The following is a 19644-nucleotide window of genomic DNA, read 5'->3' as shown; positions in this document are numbered from 1 at the left end:
AGAAGTTCATTTCTTTACTACGTGAGATTATCTCACATTTCACTACCTCTTTTCTCTGCTGCAGCAACAACAGCTGCTATTAAAATGCAGGCAGTTTCCTCATCTCCTCCTTAGCAACTATCCTATGGTGAAAATGGGGTTTAGTCTCTCAAACTGCCACAAGGACTTTTTGCACTAGAGGCATACCTCATTGGTTTCTATTCATGCTGCACTCTCCTATTCCTGTGAGGCAGGACTGAGGTCCTTCTCACTGCAGCCATGGAGGAGTCCGGGCCACACCTCCTGAACAGGAAACAAAACCAGCATCCGAGTGGATCCTTGCTGCAAGTCATGTGAACAACAGATTTCTTAGCGGCACTGCAGCAATCAGCACACCCAGCTGCAATATGCTTAGGTGGGCATGTGTCTCATACAATTTGGGTGAATATATATGAATGCTGACAACCTCCTTACCCAGCTCCACTTGCTCAAGGACAGATGCACGCTGACACAAGGCCAACCAGGAGGTTGAACTTCAATAGCACTTCAAGTACAGAGGACTTGAGATCTTTCTCACAACCACCTTTTCTTATCCTCTCGAGAGCCCAACTCGCTGTACATACGGGAACAGGAATACAATTCTCAAAAAAACAGAACAGATCCTTCACCTCCAAAGCTACAACCATCAGAATATTTCACAGTAGGTGGACAAGCAGTCATCCAGGGATGCAATGTGGGTCTTGCAGCACTCGGTTTTTTTCCATTCAGCACTTCAAAAAGCTTTTTTAAAGCAGCTGAGAAGTATAGAAAAGGCACGAGTCTGGGCATCTCAGCTAGACACTTAAGAACACAAAGAGATAGAAGAGAGAAAATAAACCAGCTTTCACTCTCAGGACAAGAGGAGCTGGTTCCTTGATAAAATCATTCTCTTCAAAGTTTCTATAGGATTTTACAGCTCAAAATGTTCTTGGATTGTATAGGATCATGACCATGACATGCAGTTCCCAGAGCCCTGCCGACAGATGAGATGCTGCCTGCACAGCGGTGGCCTGAAGGCCTGGCTCGGGCTGCTAGAAACAGAATTCAGTGACAAGGCAATGCTCCTCACGAAAGCTTTTTGTTGGGAAGATGCCATTGGAAGAGAAATATGAAATAGGAATAATCTTTCAAAATGTTTTCAAAGAATGAGGAAATACTTGCATGTATTATCATTTAATGAGTCCATGTCACGAGGCATTAACTCTTCTAGTGGAGTCACACAAACCTGGATCCTTTGATATCACTCGTAGCAGAATCAAAGATCCCAACCAACAGAAGAAACTGGTCCCAAAAGAATACGGAATGAGAAGCAAATACACAATCAAAAGCAAAAGGATCTTCTCCATCCTCACATACTACTACAAGGTAGCTTGCCCACACCACTGAGCACAGAAGAACCACCTTAGCAGATCATTTTTGAAGCTTCAATATCAAATTTGACACAATGCCAAAATCAAAGTAATCTAAATTTTAAGATGTATTTCGAAGGCGAAGCCATCATTCACAGCAATTCTAGTTTTGTGACTGGGTAACATTACCAAACAGACAAAAGCAGTCGCATGGTAGAAGCGTAACGACATAACATGACCCAACCTCTAGGAAGGACAGAATGGTATCTGCTGTTTGGTGCTTCTCAAAGGCTTGAGTCAGCGCTGCAGTTGTACAGTGGTGAAATGTGCAGGTACAGAAGGAAGAAACAGTCCGTAGACTCACACATTTACAAACCCAGCCTTCAATTTTACATACGCGTTTACTATGTGGGTACTGCTCACATATGTGACACTGAATAGATGCACAACTTTACACCAAATTCTGCTCATTTCTTTTCATGTTGGTTTAAAAGAAACACCAGCAGTTGCTGTGCATTTTACAGCACTTGCCTTTACATTCTTCCTTTCTAATTTGTTTAAATTCCTGCAATTCCATAAAATTTATAGGTGGTTAATGCAATTTTACTCATTGCTTTTTAGTGCAATTCAAGCTTTGTTTTGTTACTAGCACTTTAAGTCAGATATTACTGTTGGTACACTAGTCTTTCCATCTAACGCAGAGAAGCCCACTCTAATAGCCCACACCTAATAGCCCATTTCAGGATTCACTGAAGCTGTTAAAATAGGACTTTGACAAATGAAGGTGGCATTTGTAGTGAAATACTCGACATGTAAAAGTGTGCAACAAGCTCATCAACAGGAAAAGTGGGTCTTCTTTCTGTGCAAGGTATCAATTCCTGTAGAATTATTGAGTCCCAGAAATACTGGTTAGGTGAAAACCAAGGGTGTGAATAGCTAGGCACGTATCCCTATCTATGGAATCTGGCTACCATGCATGGGCCAACAGGATGACCTGTAACAAAATACCTAGGTGGAAAGGTCTACCTAAAATTGACACACCACTATCATGAGACAGTAAATACGTAACTACCTCTTATTATCTGTGATGAGTGCTTGTTGATGCCATCTATATATCCATTGTTACTATCTATAGCTGGAAGGGAAGCCCTGGGGGAAAAATCTGACTTCATAGAGAATTTCCCAACTTGTCTTGTGAAGTCAAATCACAAGTCTATACTGATTTATACGTTTCCATGAAACAACAAACAAGGAGGAACCAACATTGCCCTTAGCCACCTTGCAAAGAAGACCCTAGCAAGAAATTCTCCAAGATAACTTAATATGACATGGCAGATGAGGACAAATGAAGGAAAAAGAAGGAACGGACAGACATATCCTGACAATCAAATCTACGGCTGTCTCCTAAAGAGACAGAATAAAAGGCAAGCTGCATCAGGGAAAACACATTTGTGCCTTTTTCATTTCTTTCTTGTACGGATAGGGTTATCTCTGCCTATAAGAAGTAAGAGCTCCAACATTCCTACTTCCCTTAAAGCCAAGACATCAGAGTCATTTGTAATTTCTTTTATCTAAAAAAATTATACAGCAGACAGGTCAAGGAGTGTGCCATTTAGATACAACAGAATCTCAGTCATTTTTCAGATTATTTTCAACCCTTCATTCAAGGGACAATACCTGTTTGTGCGTTCCTATTAAACAGAAAAAAAATCAATTCTTGAGAGAATGCCAAGACATTCATAAAACACATGATTGATTAGGCATGTTTATCGTATTAGAATTAATGAGGAAAAGCTTTCCATGCCTCTTTCTGAAACAAGAGACACGACAGAGCATTTTTCCTTTACAACTCAATTTCCGCTGCACACAGAGCTCCAGTGCTCTACCAGCCTCTCACATCAAGGCCAAACCTTCCCCAAACATTTCTCAGTGTGCATTCTCAATGCACGGGCCCAGCAGTTCAGCCTTCCTTCTACTTCAGGGCACCCTCTACACATAGAAGTTCTCAGCTCCCTTCACAGAAACTACCACATGGTGAAGATGCACAGAATTTCTGTACAAAAAGATGGGACCCTTAGACATACAAGCTGTATTATTGAGTTTTCCACCAAACTGAGGAATCAATTCTATATTTCTAAGATTTTCAAATTCTTATCCACCTAAAGAAGTTTGGTTTATAGAGACCAAATGCAAATTAAAGCAAATGCATTTTTTCACAAGTGGTAGAAAAAAGGACTTTGAAGTATGCAAATTCCAATACAAAACTAGCATTTCTTTGGAAGAACTAATTAACTGATTAAAAAGGGATCTCGGAAAGCGGGTCCTTATAATTTTAAATTAGCTGGCTTTAGCATCCCTCTCCCAGCTTCAGTCTGTTTGTGCTGACAGTTGCTTCACAGGACATGAAACAAATTGGGGTTTGCCCAGCATACATACTGCATGCAAAATTCAAGCTCAGGGCATTCCTTATCCACCTAGCATTCCTGTCACCAGCTATTGTCCAAATCACAGCATCCTCTTTTAGCTAGAAATTCAGGTGGATGCTACAAGGAACTACTGCACTTCCTCATGAAAGAAACACCTTTGCTGTTTCCTCAAAGAACATATGCCACAGCCATGACATAGAATCATAGAACAGCTTAGGTTGGAAGGGATCTTAAGAATCATCTAGTTCCAGCCCTCACTCACCACATCAGGCAGCTCAGGTCCCCATCCAACCCGGCTTTGGGCGCTTTCAGGGATAGGGACCCACAGCTTCTCTGGGCAGCCGGTGCCAGTGCCTCCCTACTCTCTGAGGAAAAATTACTTCCTAATATCTAACCTAAATTTTCACTCTTTTAGTTTAAAACCATTTCCCCTGATCCTATTACTATTAGATTGTGTAAAAGTTGTGAGGTTTGAATGAAGATCCCCACCTTCTTATTACAACAGCCTGCCGCATTCTTTACAGTCAGAGACAGAAATTCTACTGTCATTGTGTTTGCACTTGTGAAAAAGCTACAAGTTTCAGCTATGCTCATTGTATCCCTCTACATTAGAAGTCAGTTCCTCCACAGCAGCACAGTATGGAAGCTGATCCTCAGAGTTCACATTACACACAAAAAGCACATGAAATCCCCTCAAGCTCAACTGTGATCATACACATCTGTCTGCTACTTTTTGCCTTCTCTTTGCATATTCCCTTTCTTGCAAATGTCTAGACTTTAGATCTCCAGAACACTTTGGTTTGGGTGTTGGGCTTTTTTGTTTGTTTGTTTTGAGGAAGGGAGGTTCCACAGCCTTAGACACAGATCAGGCTAGGAGGCTTCATGTGCTTCTTAAATGTCATTACTGCTATAAATACCTAAATAATATAATTCTGTGCAACAACCAGCAAACTAAAAAACCCACCAAAATAAGGCAAAATAAACAAACTCAAAAGCAGCAGTCTACAATGGCTTGTGCGACCCCTTGACTTCAGCCTGGTGGACAAATTCTGTGGGTGATTCAATAGTTCCTGCTGGCTCAGAGCTCTGCTGAAGGGCACAGAGGAGGTTGCTGGCAACAGCAGGTACCCCCACACTGCCAGATCCGCTATCAGAGGTGGGCTTTTGCTAACGTTCAGAACAAAGCAAGTGAAGGGCAGACACGTTTCCTTTCCGTTGCTCCCTGCAGTGAAGAGGCAGCAGAGATAGCTTCGTGGTGACAGCGCTTACAAACCGCTGTAGTTAGATTCACAGTCACATGTCGGTCCTGAAGACACCATCCTTGTTCTGAACTGCCTACAGTCAATGTGACAACTATTATTAGCAGCTGGGAAAGTTTCTCAGTGAGGCACAAACGTGCTGTTAGTTTAGCATCCACTTGTAAAATGGCACCTGCCACTTCCGAATGGCACAATTTGAGATCTTAGCATGGAAAAGGGGGTAAGCTGCAAGCAGGCTTAGGATATCCATCCATAAGTATCATAAGGAGAGAAGTGTGAAAGCTATGGAAAGTGAAAATGAAGAAAAAGAGCATCAAAAAAGCATCACAAAGAGCACTTTGACAGGGGCACCGAAATAAAAATGAAAACATCAGACCTGAAATAGGGACAGGTTACATGCTGCTTGTAATGATGACTAAATGACATGAAGGGCGTGTATATGGTCTGGCTTCCAGCACTGCTGCGCAATTTGCAGAGATAAGCAATACAAGAACATAGCTACTACCCCATGCGATTCCTACCAAAATAACCCACAGCTGTATTCTACATGCATCTAATACTAGAGAAATAATAAGCAGCACGAAGCAGGGGAAACTCCACATGAAGAAAGCTGAAAGCGGATCTCTTCTTTCAGGCAGCGAAAAGGCGTCCATCCCTCAGTTCTGCACAACAGCCCGGCCATGCAAAATGTTTGTGCCCTGCCAAGTGTGCCAGTGCAGAAGGTTATCAACCAGATGTCCACTGTGCCAGCTGCAGCAGAGAAGTTGGGGGAAATAGCCCAGAACAGTGCTGGGCCCTTAGATTCTGTGAGCTTTGGCTCTGTGAGCTGTCTCACAGAAGGCCTCAGAACAAGGTCTCTGTAGGCACAGCTGCAACACACAATGCCTGCATCCACCATGGAGGAAAAATAGTCATTGACAATTCTGATAAAACTTTTGAGTAGTCACCTTTTTTACAAAAGATTTTCTTCACAGCTGTTTACTTTTGAAAAGCTGAATTAAAACGAGGTTGTCCAGAAAGCCTCGATGTCACCGATTCTCACCATCAATGTTGGAAGGAATCCACGCCCCAAAGCTGAATGTCCTCTCCCCGTTACTGACTTTCTCACACATTCCTTGCTAACTTCATCAGGCTCAGTCTAACTTCAGATGGCAGAATTGCAAGCTAGAAAGTTCAGGCCTTGATTTTTTTTGGAAGAACACTGACTACATCATATAAGCCTTCTTACAGTTCTACCCACCTCACTGAACGTGGAGAAAAATCCTGAAATACGCTGATCAGTAAAAAACATTAAGAGGTTCTGACTTGTAACCACTACACTGCAATGTACTCCAACTACTGCTGGTCTGCTCTTTATTTCAGATACTCTGCGTTAGTAAATTTTACATGGCAACAAGGCAGAACATTGCATATACCTCCACTAGCCCAAGTTAGCAAAACAAAAAAGAGCCATGAGTTCTGCTTTAAGTTATGCCATTAATCAGATTATGCATCCACTGAGAGGCCTCCTGCAAGGAGAAGGAACAGGATTTGCCCATCTGGACTCACTGTATCTCTTTGTTAAATAAACCTAAGCTAAGTCAGGGGCCGTATCTTGTTTTCTACCATAGGCTGCAGAGGTTCTTGCCAAGAAATATGTTGCTTTAACATTTTGAGTTGAAATTTATTGATGCAGCAGGTGACAAGATCAGTAATTTGATGCTGAGAAAAGATTCGGTAGACGGGAGTCAGGGCAACGAAACGAAAGATCGAAACAGGCACTTATTTTTGGTATAGATATTCTTTAAGTCGTTGATCAATGACTTACAGGAGTGAGAGAACGCTGAAAAATCTGAGGTGAGTAGTGACATATCTCAAAGTTGATGAAAGGGCCACGATTAGATTTACACGGGCAACCTGATGTGGATCTCAAAAACATGAGCAACTGTCACTGGCCCTTATCTTCTCTGGGAAGGAGAGCTGCAGTGACATCTGTCTGGCAAGAGCTCTAAACAGGCATATCAACTCCAGAAGTTGTTTCTGGATGCAAAACAGGCAATCTGAGCTTAAGCATTACATTTTTGTTTTCAAAAAAAGCATCGACTTTTCATCAGCTGCCAGGAAGTCCAAGCATCAATCATTAGCTGCTTAAAAGTACAAATACAGATCTTTTCTTAAAAAAAATACAGAAAAACAAATAATTATCAAGAAAGCAATAATTACAAGGCTGCGTGTCTTTTTCAAGCTTTACAAAAATATTTTCCTGTTGCTAGGAATATCGCTACCCCAGCACTGCTGCTGTTGAACATGAAGCTCTAAGCTCAACTGTGAAGAAAATCCAGTTGATAGGGCAGGAAAATACTGCAAATTTTACTTGGTACCATTACCAGTTCAAAGCATTGTCTGCATAAATGCTTTTGACAGCTGCACTCCTTGCACCGCACCCCCCCTCTATTCTTTTTATTTCTGCGCATGTTGAGTCCTTACATCTCCTTACTCCTGCAAGTCTGAGACTGAAACTCTTTCCTTTTAGTATTACTTTGTGCCAAAGAAAACTATTATAGTAGATCTTTTCTGAAAAAATGAATTAGATCACAGCGTGGTAAACAAGTTAGCCTCTGCCCCTCTCCTCCTCCTCCTCCCCCCATTCCCAGCATGAAAATAGCTAGGGCTAAAGCAACAGCTGGGGATCATTACACTGACAGGAATAGTTCAGTAAACTCCAAGAGGGGAAAACATGTCATATCCAAAAAAACTAAAAACACATTAGGGCAGCAGGACCAAAAAAAATATGTGAATTCAGCTTCAGGGATAAAGTGATGACTCGCTTTCCACTGATAAAGACTGACTTATTAAAACGCTGGTCAGTCAATGTTAACCCTTTCCTGAAGCTTCCCACTCTTAATGACTTATGCCATAAAGTTAACAAATACCCTGAAACACCCCTAGTCTTCAGAGTTGAATGAAGCACACTGGGAATTTAGCACAAATAAATTTGAATTGCCTGCTTACCGCCAACTTTGAGCCACTTCACCTTAATACCTCACTAACTAACCTTCACCATGCCGTGTATTTGCAGAATGGCTGCAGCACAAGGCTACAGAGTCTAACCATACACACTGGCTGTACCTCTGGATTTGCAAAAAGGAAAGCCAAGGAGTTAACCTGCCATATATCTGTTACATTTTCTACGCTATTCTGTGCCATAGCACTATTTGCCTATGCCATTCTGAATTTTGGGATATGTGTGGCCATCGCTTGGATATGCTTCAGTGACATTTTGTGACTGGCTTCTGATGGTCCTTATCCACATATTCGCAGGAGGCATCGCTTTGACATCTCTCCCAGCATCTTCAGGTCCACCCTGAAGGAGGAAAACACTGCTGAACCCTGACAGAAAAAGGCCAGCCCACATTTCTGCGAGATGCCTGGGATGCACCCTCTTGCTGGGGATGCCCTCAAAGTGGAACCCTCCCCATCCATATGGGCAGGTTCTTCTGCCCTCTGCTGGAAGAGGCACAGGTCACCCAGCAGCCTTACCCTTCAGGTATCGGGAATTAGGACAACGAGGCCTCGATCGCTCCTGAAGAAAGCTAAATATTAACAAGCACTTGCACGACTCCTGATCTCTTCGAAGTACTGAACAGATATTAATAGTTTAATCAAAGGCTAAGCTAACTCAAATTACCTCACATTTGCTGCGGACCAAGAATGTGCGCGCAGTTACCACAGATCAGATGGCCTGCAGTAACTTGTTCGTGTCGGGGCCCTGAGACACAAATCTTGGAAAAAGACAGCTGAATTGCACTGTCGGGCTCTCAGTCACATTGAACGTTTTCTGAAGCGAGGACTTCCCAAAATAAAAGTCTGAGAGCAACGAAAGAAAGACTTTCCAAAGAGGTGGAAAAGTTGGAATTCACTTTTGGAAGCGTTCACTTCTACACAAGAGCCATGAGTGCTCAGCAGCTTTAGAGAGGCTTTCTGGAATTTTCCAAAGTTTCCCAATTCCTTCCTCCTACCTTTCATCAGAAGCTCTCATCCCGTTGTGTTAAGAGGTCCATGAGCTGCAAACTCAACTCTGGTATTTGAACACTAAATCACTCCAAGGCATTGTTTGATGGAAAACATGTCTATGGATTCTTGAATTCTAGGAATTTTACAAATAACTGCTCCAACATGTACTCTCAAAAGTACAAGCACGTGTCCTTTGACTTCCCCACGTCCAATGAATTTGTGTGTGGAAAGGATCAGAAGTTCCAAGATTACTTTATATCAAGTTCCACTTCCAAAAAAAACCCGAAAACATTAAATCAGATTCTGGATACCATGTTTTCCAAAGGCAAGAAAACAAGATACAATCAATTCCAGACAGGCACTTCTCCTAAGATTGACAAAGCAAATAGGAGTGAGCATTGTCAGCGCAATGCAGACGCCTCTTTTTTTCCTTGGCTTTACTAAGAAGTGAAAGCAGAGTGGCACCCATTCATTTGTGTGTGGTAAAATGTGAGGAGAGAAGGAAATGAATTTTCTGTCCTTGATGGTAACAAAATTAAGCTGTCCCACTTTTAGCCAAAAATAAGGTACTACGGTCCTCAGAGTTTCATTCAGCTCAGTGGTAATTAGTGACTTCTGTAGCTTCTGGAAGGGCTCACATATGAGTCCCTCCGCTTCTCCACTGCCTCTAAGATTTGGCTCTGCAAAGTACAGAGGATGCTACAGCATAAATACAAAAGGCATCCTGAGATCACAGGAGACTTGAACGGAGCTGCAGAAAAGCTAAAGAGTTATTCTGTACTCTTCCAACATGAAAGAAATTGTCAACATCTATTTCTCTTTCCTACCCTTCCTGTTTGGTAGCTGGTAGCAAGAAGCTTTCTCCATTGCATATTAAAATATCATTAATTTTAGGCATGTGGTTGGGTTGGGCACAGAGGGCTGATTAACATTGTTAAACTTTGCAGAGGCAACACAACTTTTTCAACTAATCAGAAGAATACGAGAATTCAATGGTCTTAATCCACTTCAGATGGCAGCAAGCATTCTTCTATTGATTACAGTACTATAAGATTACATTTTCCTCACTCTACATTTGATCCCACTGTAGAATGCTTGTGATATTTAGTGACTGGATGAAAGATGTATCCTGGCACATCCAAAGGCAGAGTGCTCACCTTCTGTGAAAATCAATGCCTCGCAAATACAAGACAGCTGCAAGTTTGGGGCTTTGGGTCTGGTTTGTTTTTCCCTCTGAAGACTGATGTACAGCAGGTCTTTGTCTCCAGAGCAAACAGAAGCCATCTGGGAATACCATGTATAATAATGGATTTATTACTCCCAAATTTTAATTTGGCTTTAGTTTTCTTTTCCGTTTCCACAATACAAAGAGTATTCCAGTGAAAACCAGCAACAAAAATAGTAATAGCTTAAATATTAATAAAAAGATTACTCTTGATATCTGATAAAGGGGCGTGGTATGGGGAATGTAGGGGTAGAAACTTAACAGTTTTGTATGGCAGCCTCAGTAGTCCAAGAGCTGTGTGTGAGAAAAATCCTCTAATGCAACTGCTAAAATGGCCTTCCACCCACCAGCTATCTCCTTGTAACAACTATGCCTTTATGCTACCTAACTTTTTGTCCTCGTCTTTGACCGCTCTTTACTTTTTGGTCCAAAATGTCATTGCAAGTCATTTTCCTCTCCCCTCAGATCACACTCTTAAAATCATTCATCACCTTACTTCTCAGGCCACTGTGTTCAAGACCTTTGTTCAATCCTTCAAGTCCTTATTAAAATTCCACTTGTAGTTCTGTGAATCCACTACTTCTTATAAATATAAGTCCTATTTATTTGTCACTGGCATGTTGTTACGGTCTGTCATTCTACCCTGTAATCTTCTCCCAGTTCCCATTGGTTGCTGTCTATTGTGCTGCTCACTATGAATGGATCACTGTCTGGACTCATCTTTTCAACCTTTTCTTCAAATTCACTGTTCCAAGCAATCCCTCCAGATCATCTTCTCATAGATACCACTCCTTGAAAATTGACATAGGTCTACAGAATCATTCAGAATTGTCAAGCCCCTTATAAAAATCATGTGTGTTTGTAGGAGAATTATCTAATACTGAATCTTACGCAGATATACGCAAGCCATTCCTTCCACACTCTCCAAACAGCAACATATTGAAACTTAAAACATGGTACTCTATCCCTTTCAAGACTGAGTTGCCACTTCAAGATAAGCCTTTATACTTTAATAAAATAGCCTTAAAACACTGCTTACAAGAGCCCTACAGGCATAGAGAAAGAAACTGAAACTTGGGAATGTAAAGCTCCAAACACAAGTGGAATTGTCCCAAGGTGCAGCACTGCATGTCACTGCACACAGGGCTCTGACCTCGTCCTGTGCCATGCTTACCAGCGCCCTCAGGAACAACGGGTCACAGGAGTCATCGGGAAACCCAAAATCTGGACAACTGCCCAGGCTGGACAGAAAAAGAAAAAGCAGGCAGATTCTACATGGAAGAAAAAAAAAACCAACAACAACAACAACACAAACCAATTATGCAGTGCCTAAAATGAAGAAAGCAGATACTGCTAACCTTCTCGCAAGCTGTGGTATGAATCCTGATATGTGCTTGAACAGCTCTTCCCTTGCTTTGCCACAGTCTCTGCAAGCGGCACAATCCCGACATAGGTAGGCTGGAGTGTCTTGGCTTTATCCAACATATTAGAGGAAATCCCTGGACCTGACGGCCGATTCTGCAGCACAGGAGGCGTCCCACACTAGTGGAAGGGGTGCTTAATCCTCACAAGAGACCAAACCACAAACCCTCTCTACCAGGTTTCTGTTACTGTACCGAGCAGGAGAGTGGAAAAAAAATCAATTTACTGCTGGATTCCAAGGCTGTGCTTGCATAGGAACACAGAGGTACGCGAGGCACAGACAAATCCTGACAGCCAACATCTAAAGATTAAAATCAGCAAGCCTCTTGGCAAAACTCGTCTTCCTACTATCTCAAAGCTCAGGCAGAAACTCCTCTACTTCAGCAAGCGGCCGTAAGCATTCAGGAGTCCAGTATGCAGAGCAGTGCTTATCAACAGATGCGTGGACTTCTCCGCGGGGCCACTGGCAGTAACAGCCAACCTCATTCACCCAAAATAGTGAACAGTTGGTTCCTCTACTCACGCCGCAGACACCTGCCAGACAGGCAATGCCATGTGATTCAGCACTGCCCTCTGCACCTCCCAGCTGCAAGCACATGAACCAGGAGCACATCACCACTCTGCCAGCAGCAGCCACGCCGTCTTCTCTTCTTTCCTGTTCCAACTACTATAAACTGAATTTTGGTTGTGGAGAAAGCTCAAGTGACTACTGTGGAAACAGACTTTATATGCATTTGCTTTGAGACTAAGGGCAACTGCAGGTTACTTCACTGTAAGCATGAACATCTGCCTCTTCCTCCCTTCAGTCTTTTCTCTTGACTTAGTAGAAACACCCAGCTGCAGATAACCAGCAGCCCCCAGGCAATAACACTTCTGCAAGCACCAGAATCTCACAATCCATGCTCATTTGGAGGCAGCTGTCTCACCTGGAGTTCATTTAATCCATATCATGACTATATGTCATATGGCAGGCAGTCTGTGGATACACATTCTACCCAACGAAGCACTGGAACTGGAAGTGGCTGGGGAAAAGCACGCTTCATCCTAACAGCAGTGGGACAGCCAGTGGCTTTGTTGTTCCTTAATCTCGTGCAATGAAGGCTGAGCAAATAAAATAAATAAATAAAAAGAAGGTGAGGGGGGAAAAAGAGCTGTCTAATGAAAACACACACTTGAAAAGGGTATTCCAGTATCTTTACAGAAGCAAAGCATGAACAGTAATTGATGTCAACCTACGACCCTGAAGCAAGACAGCCTTCATGGCACAGATAAGGTGAATACTCCAAACCTTACTGGAAAAGCCTGCATTTTGTATTGTGGTCCCCATCAAAACAAGACCGATATTCCTCATCTCCAAATGGTTTGAGTCATCTTACAGAGTGAGGCTGCAGTAATAGCCACAAGAAGAAAATTTCTTTAATAATGAAGCTGCAATCTGAACAAAGTGGTGTCCAACCAAATATAAAAACCCCACCTTTACGTGTGCCATTAGCAGCATAGGAAGGAGGCAGCCTTTAAGTTACAAACTAGAAACTAAAATAATGAGTTTTAAGATTTTATTAAACTGTGATTTGAGAGTGCATCAGTGACACTTCTGAGCTCCTGCAACAGCCCTCCTCTTACTTGGAAGTGTTCAACCTTCACTCAAAAGAATCCAAATTCTAAAGTTCCGATGGGTAAAAAAATAAGTTTGGTGATAATGAAAAGCCCCATAATAGCATTATTTCTAAATTACCGATGCAAACCGTTAACACACTCTCCTCTTTAATTTAGGGTTTGTAAAAGTCAGGTAAAGATTCGGTTTCACACTGAACTTTGGCCAGTAAGTTCATATTACTGCATAAATAGATGATCCCTCTCCTGCACAAACATTAGCTGCGGGAGCTGCTGACCCACAGAGCACAGCACCACTAAACCCAGCAGCAAGGATGGGAGAAACACACTGCCCACATCTCTTCAGCAGCAACATGGGACCGCACACAGCGCGGGGTCTGACCCTCTGCGCAGACAGATCCCCCAATTGCTGCCATTACTGCAAATCTACCCAGTGTTAGACTGAGTCCTGCTCCTCCTGGCAAGAAATACAGTCTGGACAGTGGAAATGACAAGATACAGCTACAGAGGTCAAAGATTGCTATTACTTTGCCAAGCGGGGCCCCTGACCTAGCAGCTCACTGCACAGGATAAAGGCTGGCAAATGGGAGCTGCTCCCCTGCCCAGCTGACTCACAGTTCCCCGGGTGTTGCTGAAATAGCCCCAGGATGCTGCTCGAGTTCTGACAAAGCAAACTTTTAGAACTGAAAGACTGGCACCAAGTAACCAGTTATAGGTGAAATACAACTTTTTGCTGGTGTGGGAAATGATCTAACCAATCCTCTGCTGCTATAACTGACAACTCTATCTTGATGAAGATTTCTTCCTCTGACTGAATTTTCAGAGCTATAAATACATACGCAGACTTACTTTTCTCTCTTCCCATGCAGAAAATTGCTTGGAAAGAAAAACAGCTGATTGGCTGAATAACAGTCAGACAATCTTTTTCTTCACTGAGCAATATATTCTAAATTTTTGCCCTACAGCATCATGTTTGTCCTGCAGTGTTACTGAGCATACCGAAAGGAGGAGCAATTAGCTACAGCAGAAAAGGATGGGTCACTCCAGAAAGACGTAGATATGGCCCCTACAAGCTGCAAGAAGACAAAATACCAAGGAATCCAGGTTGGAGGATATCTTCAGCACATGAGCAAGCACTTGTGAGTGCTTGCAATAATACAGACTCTGATAGATGGGTAGAGTTATATGAAACACTGACGCTACTGCCAGGTGTCAATGACCGCCAAGTTAAACATGTTTCATTTCTTCTGTTTGATCCCAGTCTACCGACAAGAGAACTGACAATCTGATCAGCGGTCACATGAACTGAAATGGCAATGTGTTGTTACTTTGGAAATCAGCAGGGCGGATGGGAAGGTCTGCTTCACAACAGAGGTAAGGTATTCAACAAGTGTCAGTCACTTAGCTGCTCCAGAGAAGAGTCATCAATCCACTTCAATGCACATCCAGCATTCACTGTTGTGTACAAGCTTTATGGGATTGGCAACATTGCTCCTGGCTGAAAGATCACCTGCATCAGTGGGACCCACATATTCGCCACAGATTTTTGGTTTGGAAAGCATCGAGTCCGACTTTCACAATCAGTCCCCGAGGAATCTATTGAGCCTTACATCATTTGATTTTCACACGGGAAATGAGATAAAGATTGTGGGAACGTGCTCTCCCTCAAGATGCTGCATTGCAATTTATGCCTCCACAAGGAAATAAAACGTAACATCAGGTATACATATGGCTTGCACAGATACTGCTGCGAGTTCTGAGGCCTGGTGAGCACAGCACACACCACCCTTAACTGAAAGTCAGCTCTCTTACTGTTTCAAATACGTTCACTGACTTTCTCTTTTGCTATTTTTCTATCCTCAAAAGCCAAGACAGCACACGAGCAGCAATTCTTTCAAATTTCCAAACTCTGCTAGAAGAGAAATATGACAAAGGGAACCACCCTAACGTTAAGGTTTGTTCCCACAAAATAACGTATTCTTCAAGTTAAACAAGAAAAAAATTGCTGGCAACTCACTCCAACTGCAAAATGTTCACTTTTTCCACCTTTCCCCTCCCTCGCTGCCTGCAGCTCTGTGCAGCTCCCTGCCCTCTCCCCACAGCAACGCAGTTCTCGGACGACACAATGCCCACAAGGATCTGCATGCACACAATTCAGTGATGAAATCCAAACAATGTACTGCTAAAAACTGGCAAACAGCTGCAATATACGCTCGCTCAGGCAACATGAGAAAGATCCCAGTCGAGGTTTAAGCCAGATGAACCTCAGAAAAAAAAAAAAAACCTGAGCCCAATATATTAGAAGATCTGTCTTCTGGTACTTCTAGCAAGCAGAAAAAAGCCAGAAAAAATGATAGGATGTTTCACCTGCACCACTGTAAAGTTTTGATGCCTTATGACTCTACCAATTTTATACTTTGAAATAAATGTAGACTTCACGCTGAAACCTGTACCGCTTACTTCTCTGCTGAGGATCACATTCATGTAATGTGAGTTAGCTTTGGATATTCCCAGGATCCTGCCTCCCACCACCAGTGACCTTCAGGAAGAGGTAGAAACACCAGCCCAGGATCACTGTACATTCCTGCTTCTCCAATTTGCAGGAAGAGCCTGAAGTTTACAAGCCTTGATCTTCTCAACTAGCTGGTGACAGCCAGCACTGCCAGCTAGCGCTCAGCACGCTCCTAGACGTACCAGGTAGCCAAAGGTAACCACCACACAGACGTATGAAAAGGCAAGAGCAGCAGACATGCCTGGGAACCTGGATGTTTGCCTTCCCGGCTGAGCCACTCTCCAGCCCCCAGCCCACGCTGGGATATACCACCACCCCCGCTTCTGGCAACTTGGCTGTCATTGAGCTCTAAATACTGAGTGCTGAAAGCATAAAAATAGCTGCTGCACAGGCTGGAAAACCTATCAGATGATGTCAACTTGCATTTCGAGCCCTCCTCCCCCACCGCCACTTCCTTTCCTATGTCACTTTCTCATTACCTCACTGTCTCTAATTCTGAAAGTGCTTCTCTCTGCATCTTTCAGCTGCCAAAGTGAACTTTACACAGCGGCCAGAGCCAAATCAACCCCCAGCACATATATAAACTCTGCCACCCACCCCATTCCTTGGGATTCATCCAAGATGTCAGTCTGCCTTTCCCTGAAAACACGCACACGAAATCCACAATCCCTATCTGCAAAACACAGCAGCAAGAAGAATCAGTTCACTCCAAGGAATGCAGCGCTGATCTGCATTTGATTAACTCTGCAGATAAGTAGTTTCCAACCAGCAAGACAAGTCAGCGCAGTGAGTGAGGTGAGGATAGGCAGCAGCAGCAAGGCCTGGCTCCCCCAGCACTGTGCAGGGCTGACGAGGAAGGTGAGGTGCAGAAAGAAATGCTAAGTCCGCCTTGGTCACTGCAGAAGGCTGTATATACACATGGTAGAACTGTGGTGGCAACACAGGGATTTCTAGCCAAGAGAAGAAATACAACCAGTAGGTGAATTCCTCTGGCTCAGGTAGTGGCCAGACTCCATCTGCAACAGAAAACTACAGAGCAGGGGGAAGGAAGAAAGTAGAGTGGTAAGAGGAAGAAGTTCTATGGTTAGCTTCCAAACAACTGCAATTCACTATGAATATAAGCCCAACAAAGACAAGCAAGTAAATTAAAACCACGCATCCAAACACATTTTATTTCGTATTTTTACCATTTTGGTTGATTCACTCTGGTTAGATGCATGCACAGTCAGAGATCTCATTATAGTTTATAGTTACCAGCCCCTCTTCAAGTTACACCACCAGCCCCACCACTGGGACCCCAGAGCTGGCTGGACGATGCCCTCACTCTGTTGCAGTGCAAAGTTAGAATGATTAGCTCAAATTACCTCTGCTAAGCTAACGAACTCCACAGTGAGAGCTCACACATCAAGCACGGTGTCTCCAGTGTGGAGAGAGCCTCTCCAGCAGAGGGGCTTAACTTGGAGCTGCTGCAAGTGGCACTGCGCCAGAATGTTCCAAGTACTTCTCTAGTTCAGGTATTGCTCATCTTGCTCAAAAACTAATTCGTTTGGGCTGAAGGAAGAACGGGTAACAGCTCCCTGATCTTCTTTAAGAGCCGATAATAAAAGAGTCAAAGGCTTCAAGCCAGAGACAGTGAGCCAAGTTTGAACACAGTTAAATTTTTCTCATCGGCCTTCCCACCTGCAGCTGGTTCCACTGAGACACCCCCACACACTCAGGTAACTTGAGCATCTCCAGCAGCAGGCAGGAACGTTCAGAAGTTTCAGGAGGACTGACACGTCCCACTGTGCCCAGAGAAGAACATCGAGCACAAACTTTTCAAAACATTTCCTCTTGCAGATACTCAGAGGGCTGCGCCCCTTATGAAAACAGGCTGAGGGAGCTGGGCTTGTTCAGCCTGGAGAAGAGAAGGCTCTGGGGAGATCTTATTGCAGCCTTCCAGTACTTGAGGGGAGCTTACAAGCAGGAAGGGGAGTGATTTTTTACATGGGCAGATAGCAACAGAACCGGGGGGAATGGCTTTAAACTAAAAGAGCAGAGATTTAGGTTAGATACTAGGAGGAAATTATTTTCTTCTAATGAGTAAAGCAGTGAGACGCTGGCACAGCTGCCCAGAGAGCTGTGGTGCCCCATCCCTGGAGGCTGAAGGCCAGGTTGGATGGGGCCCTGGGCAGCCTGAGCTGCTGGGTGGCAGCCCTGCCCACAGCACAGAGTGGGACTGGGTGGGCTTTGAGGTCCCTTCCAACTCAAGCCATTTTATGATTCTATATTCCAGAATTTATTTTAAACCACTGTGAACAAGTGTGTGTGTATGTGGGGGGTGGGGGGGGGGGGAAGTCAACAATTTGGTTTTGCTCTTGAAAGCAGAAAAGAAAAATAGAAGCTCTGGCTACCAACCAAGGGTGGCATTGAGCAGAACAGAGAGAAAAGGGAAGCAAGATCTTTCAATTTGTCTTAAAACACCAATTTCTTTTTTGGAGAGAACTGGGAAAGGACATGAGAAAGATAACCTCTCACGTTAAGGCATGCCTAAGAGTTTGAGAAGTTACGTCACTAATTCCTGATTTGCTGACCAGAAGATGCTCCATACTTCTCCCTCTCACACTCTTTCAGCTTCAGTCAATCTCTATCAAACCCCTCTGCTGCACAAAGGGGCTACCTGCAAACACTTGGGTAATGCTGCCTGGCTTTTAGCTCCCTAAGCAAGAGTGGGAACAGCCAGGCTGTGCTCGATGTTCACACACTACTTGTGAAAGGATTAGCAAACCCTTCACTTCCTTCTCAGTTTATACTAGCAGAACAGCTCCTAGACACACTTCTGCTTCAGAACCATGACTTTGGCCAGAAAGCCACTGTTCCTTCTACAAATACAGCACTTACATAGGCAATAATAACAGCACTGAGGCTCAGTATGGCAATTGCCCGTGGTTAATCTGACACAGAACAGCAAACCCAGAACCTAGAGTTTCATTAAAATGTATATTTACTCTCTATTGTTGGAAAAGAATGCTTCCAAACTTGAAACAACTAAGCATTAATGGACGTACAGTTTTAAAACAGAGTATATACCGCCCCATTCATGTAGGATGTTATTAGCCAATGTTAACAATTACAGATGTTGTCCTCTCCCCCCTTTTAACTTTTCCTCAAAGAATGCTTCTGGTGCTTTGTCACAGTGGTAGTGGTGGAGACTGGGATGAGGTACAGTAAGAGAGGAAGCCTGATTACACTGCTAAGCCCATTCAGTAGCTAGCTGCTACTGAAAGCAGCAGTCCTTTTTCCATTGTCAGGATGCTCACTCCAGCCCACAGTCCAATAGCTCCTGTCAGGGTTAGTGAAGACAGAATAATTTCACCTTGGAATGTAAAATTCAGTTTTTGCATTGCCAAAAATCTATGCATCACCTCCAATGTCCAATACTCAAACTTGAGCGCTGAAAGTCTGTTACAGACTGAAGAGATACCCATCTCAAGCTTTCACACTGACTTAACAACTGAATGCATGTTTCCAATATAAAAAGGCAAAGCAGATCCAGGTTTTAAGCTTTGGGCATAACATAAAATAAGTCAGAAGCATTGTCAAGGTGCACAATCATTTACTCTCATGTTAACGTGCAGCACTGGCATAGATGGAAAGGGTTCCCAGGATTTAGTATGGACTTATCCCTTCACCACACATGCAGAGAACTCGAGGCAGTAAGTGTAACACAAGTCAGGGATCTCAAGATGGAGACAGGGTGAGAACAGATTTGGGATAGTTTTTACCTGAATCTCACTAAATTACTGAGCTTTTGATTAGCAGGAAAAATATCCTGGTTATGCCAAGA

The 19644-nt window shown here is 43.4% G+C and overlaps 1 protein-coding gene across 5 annotated transcripts in view; it reads right to left on the bottom strand.

The window, feature by feature from the left end:
- Positions 1-19644, bottom strand: part of MKL1 (megakaryoblastic leukemia (translocation) 1) — a 97875-nt gene that overhangs the window by 36030 nt on the left and 42201 nt on the right. The window contains exon 1 of one of the 5 annotated variants that reach the window (XM_004937713.5): positions 11629-12158. The exons of the other annotated variants lie outside the window; for them this stretch is intronic. Within the exon in view, the coding sequence (XP_004937770.1) occupies positions 11629-11755 (127 nt within the window). The 5' untranslated portion in view covers positions 11756-12158. Of the gene's footprint in view, positions 1-11628; positions 12159-19644 lie in introns of those variants that run through there. 5 annotated transcript variants of the gene reach the window in all.

This window comes from Gallus gallus, chromosome 1, assembly GCF_016699485.2.
Source record: "Gallus gallus isolate bGalGal1 chromosome 1, bGalGal1.mat.broiler.GRCg7b, whole genome shotgun sequence".
In the NCBI taxonomy this organism is placed as follows: Eukaryota; Metazoa; Chordata; class Aves; order Galliformes; family Phasianidae; genus Gallus; species Gallus gallus.
The sequence above is the reverse complement of the archived record's forward strand: the minus strand, read 5'-3'. Positions and strand labels throughout refer to the sequence as shown.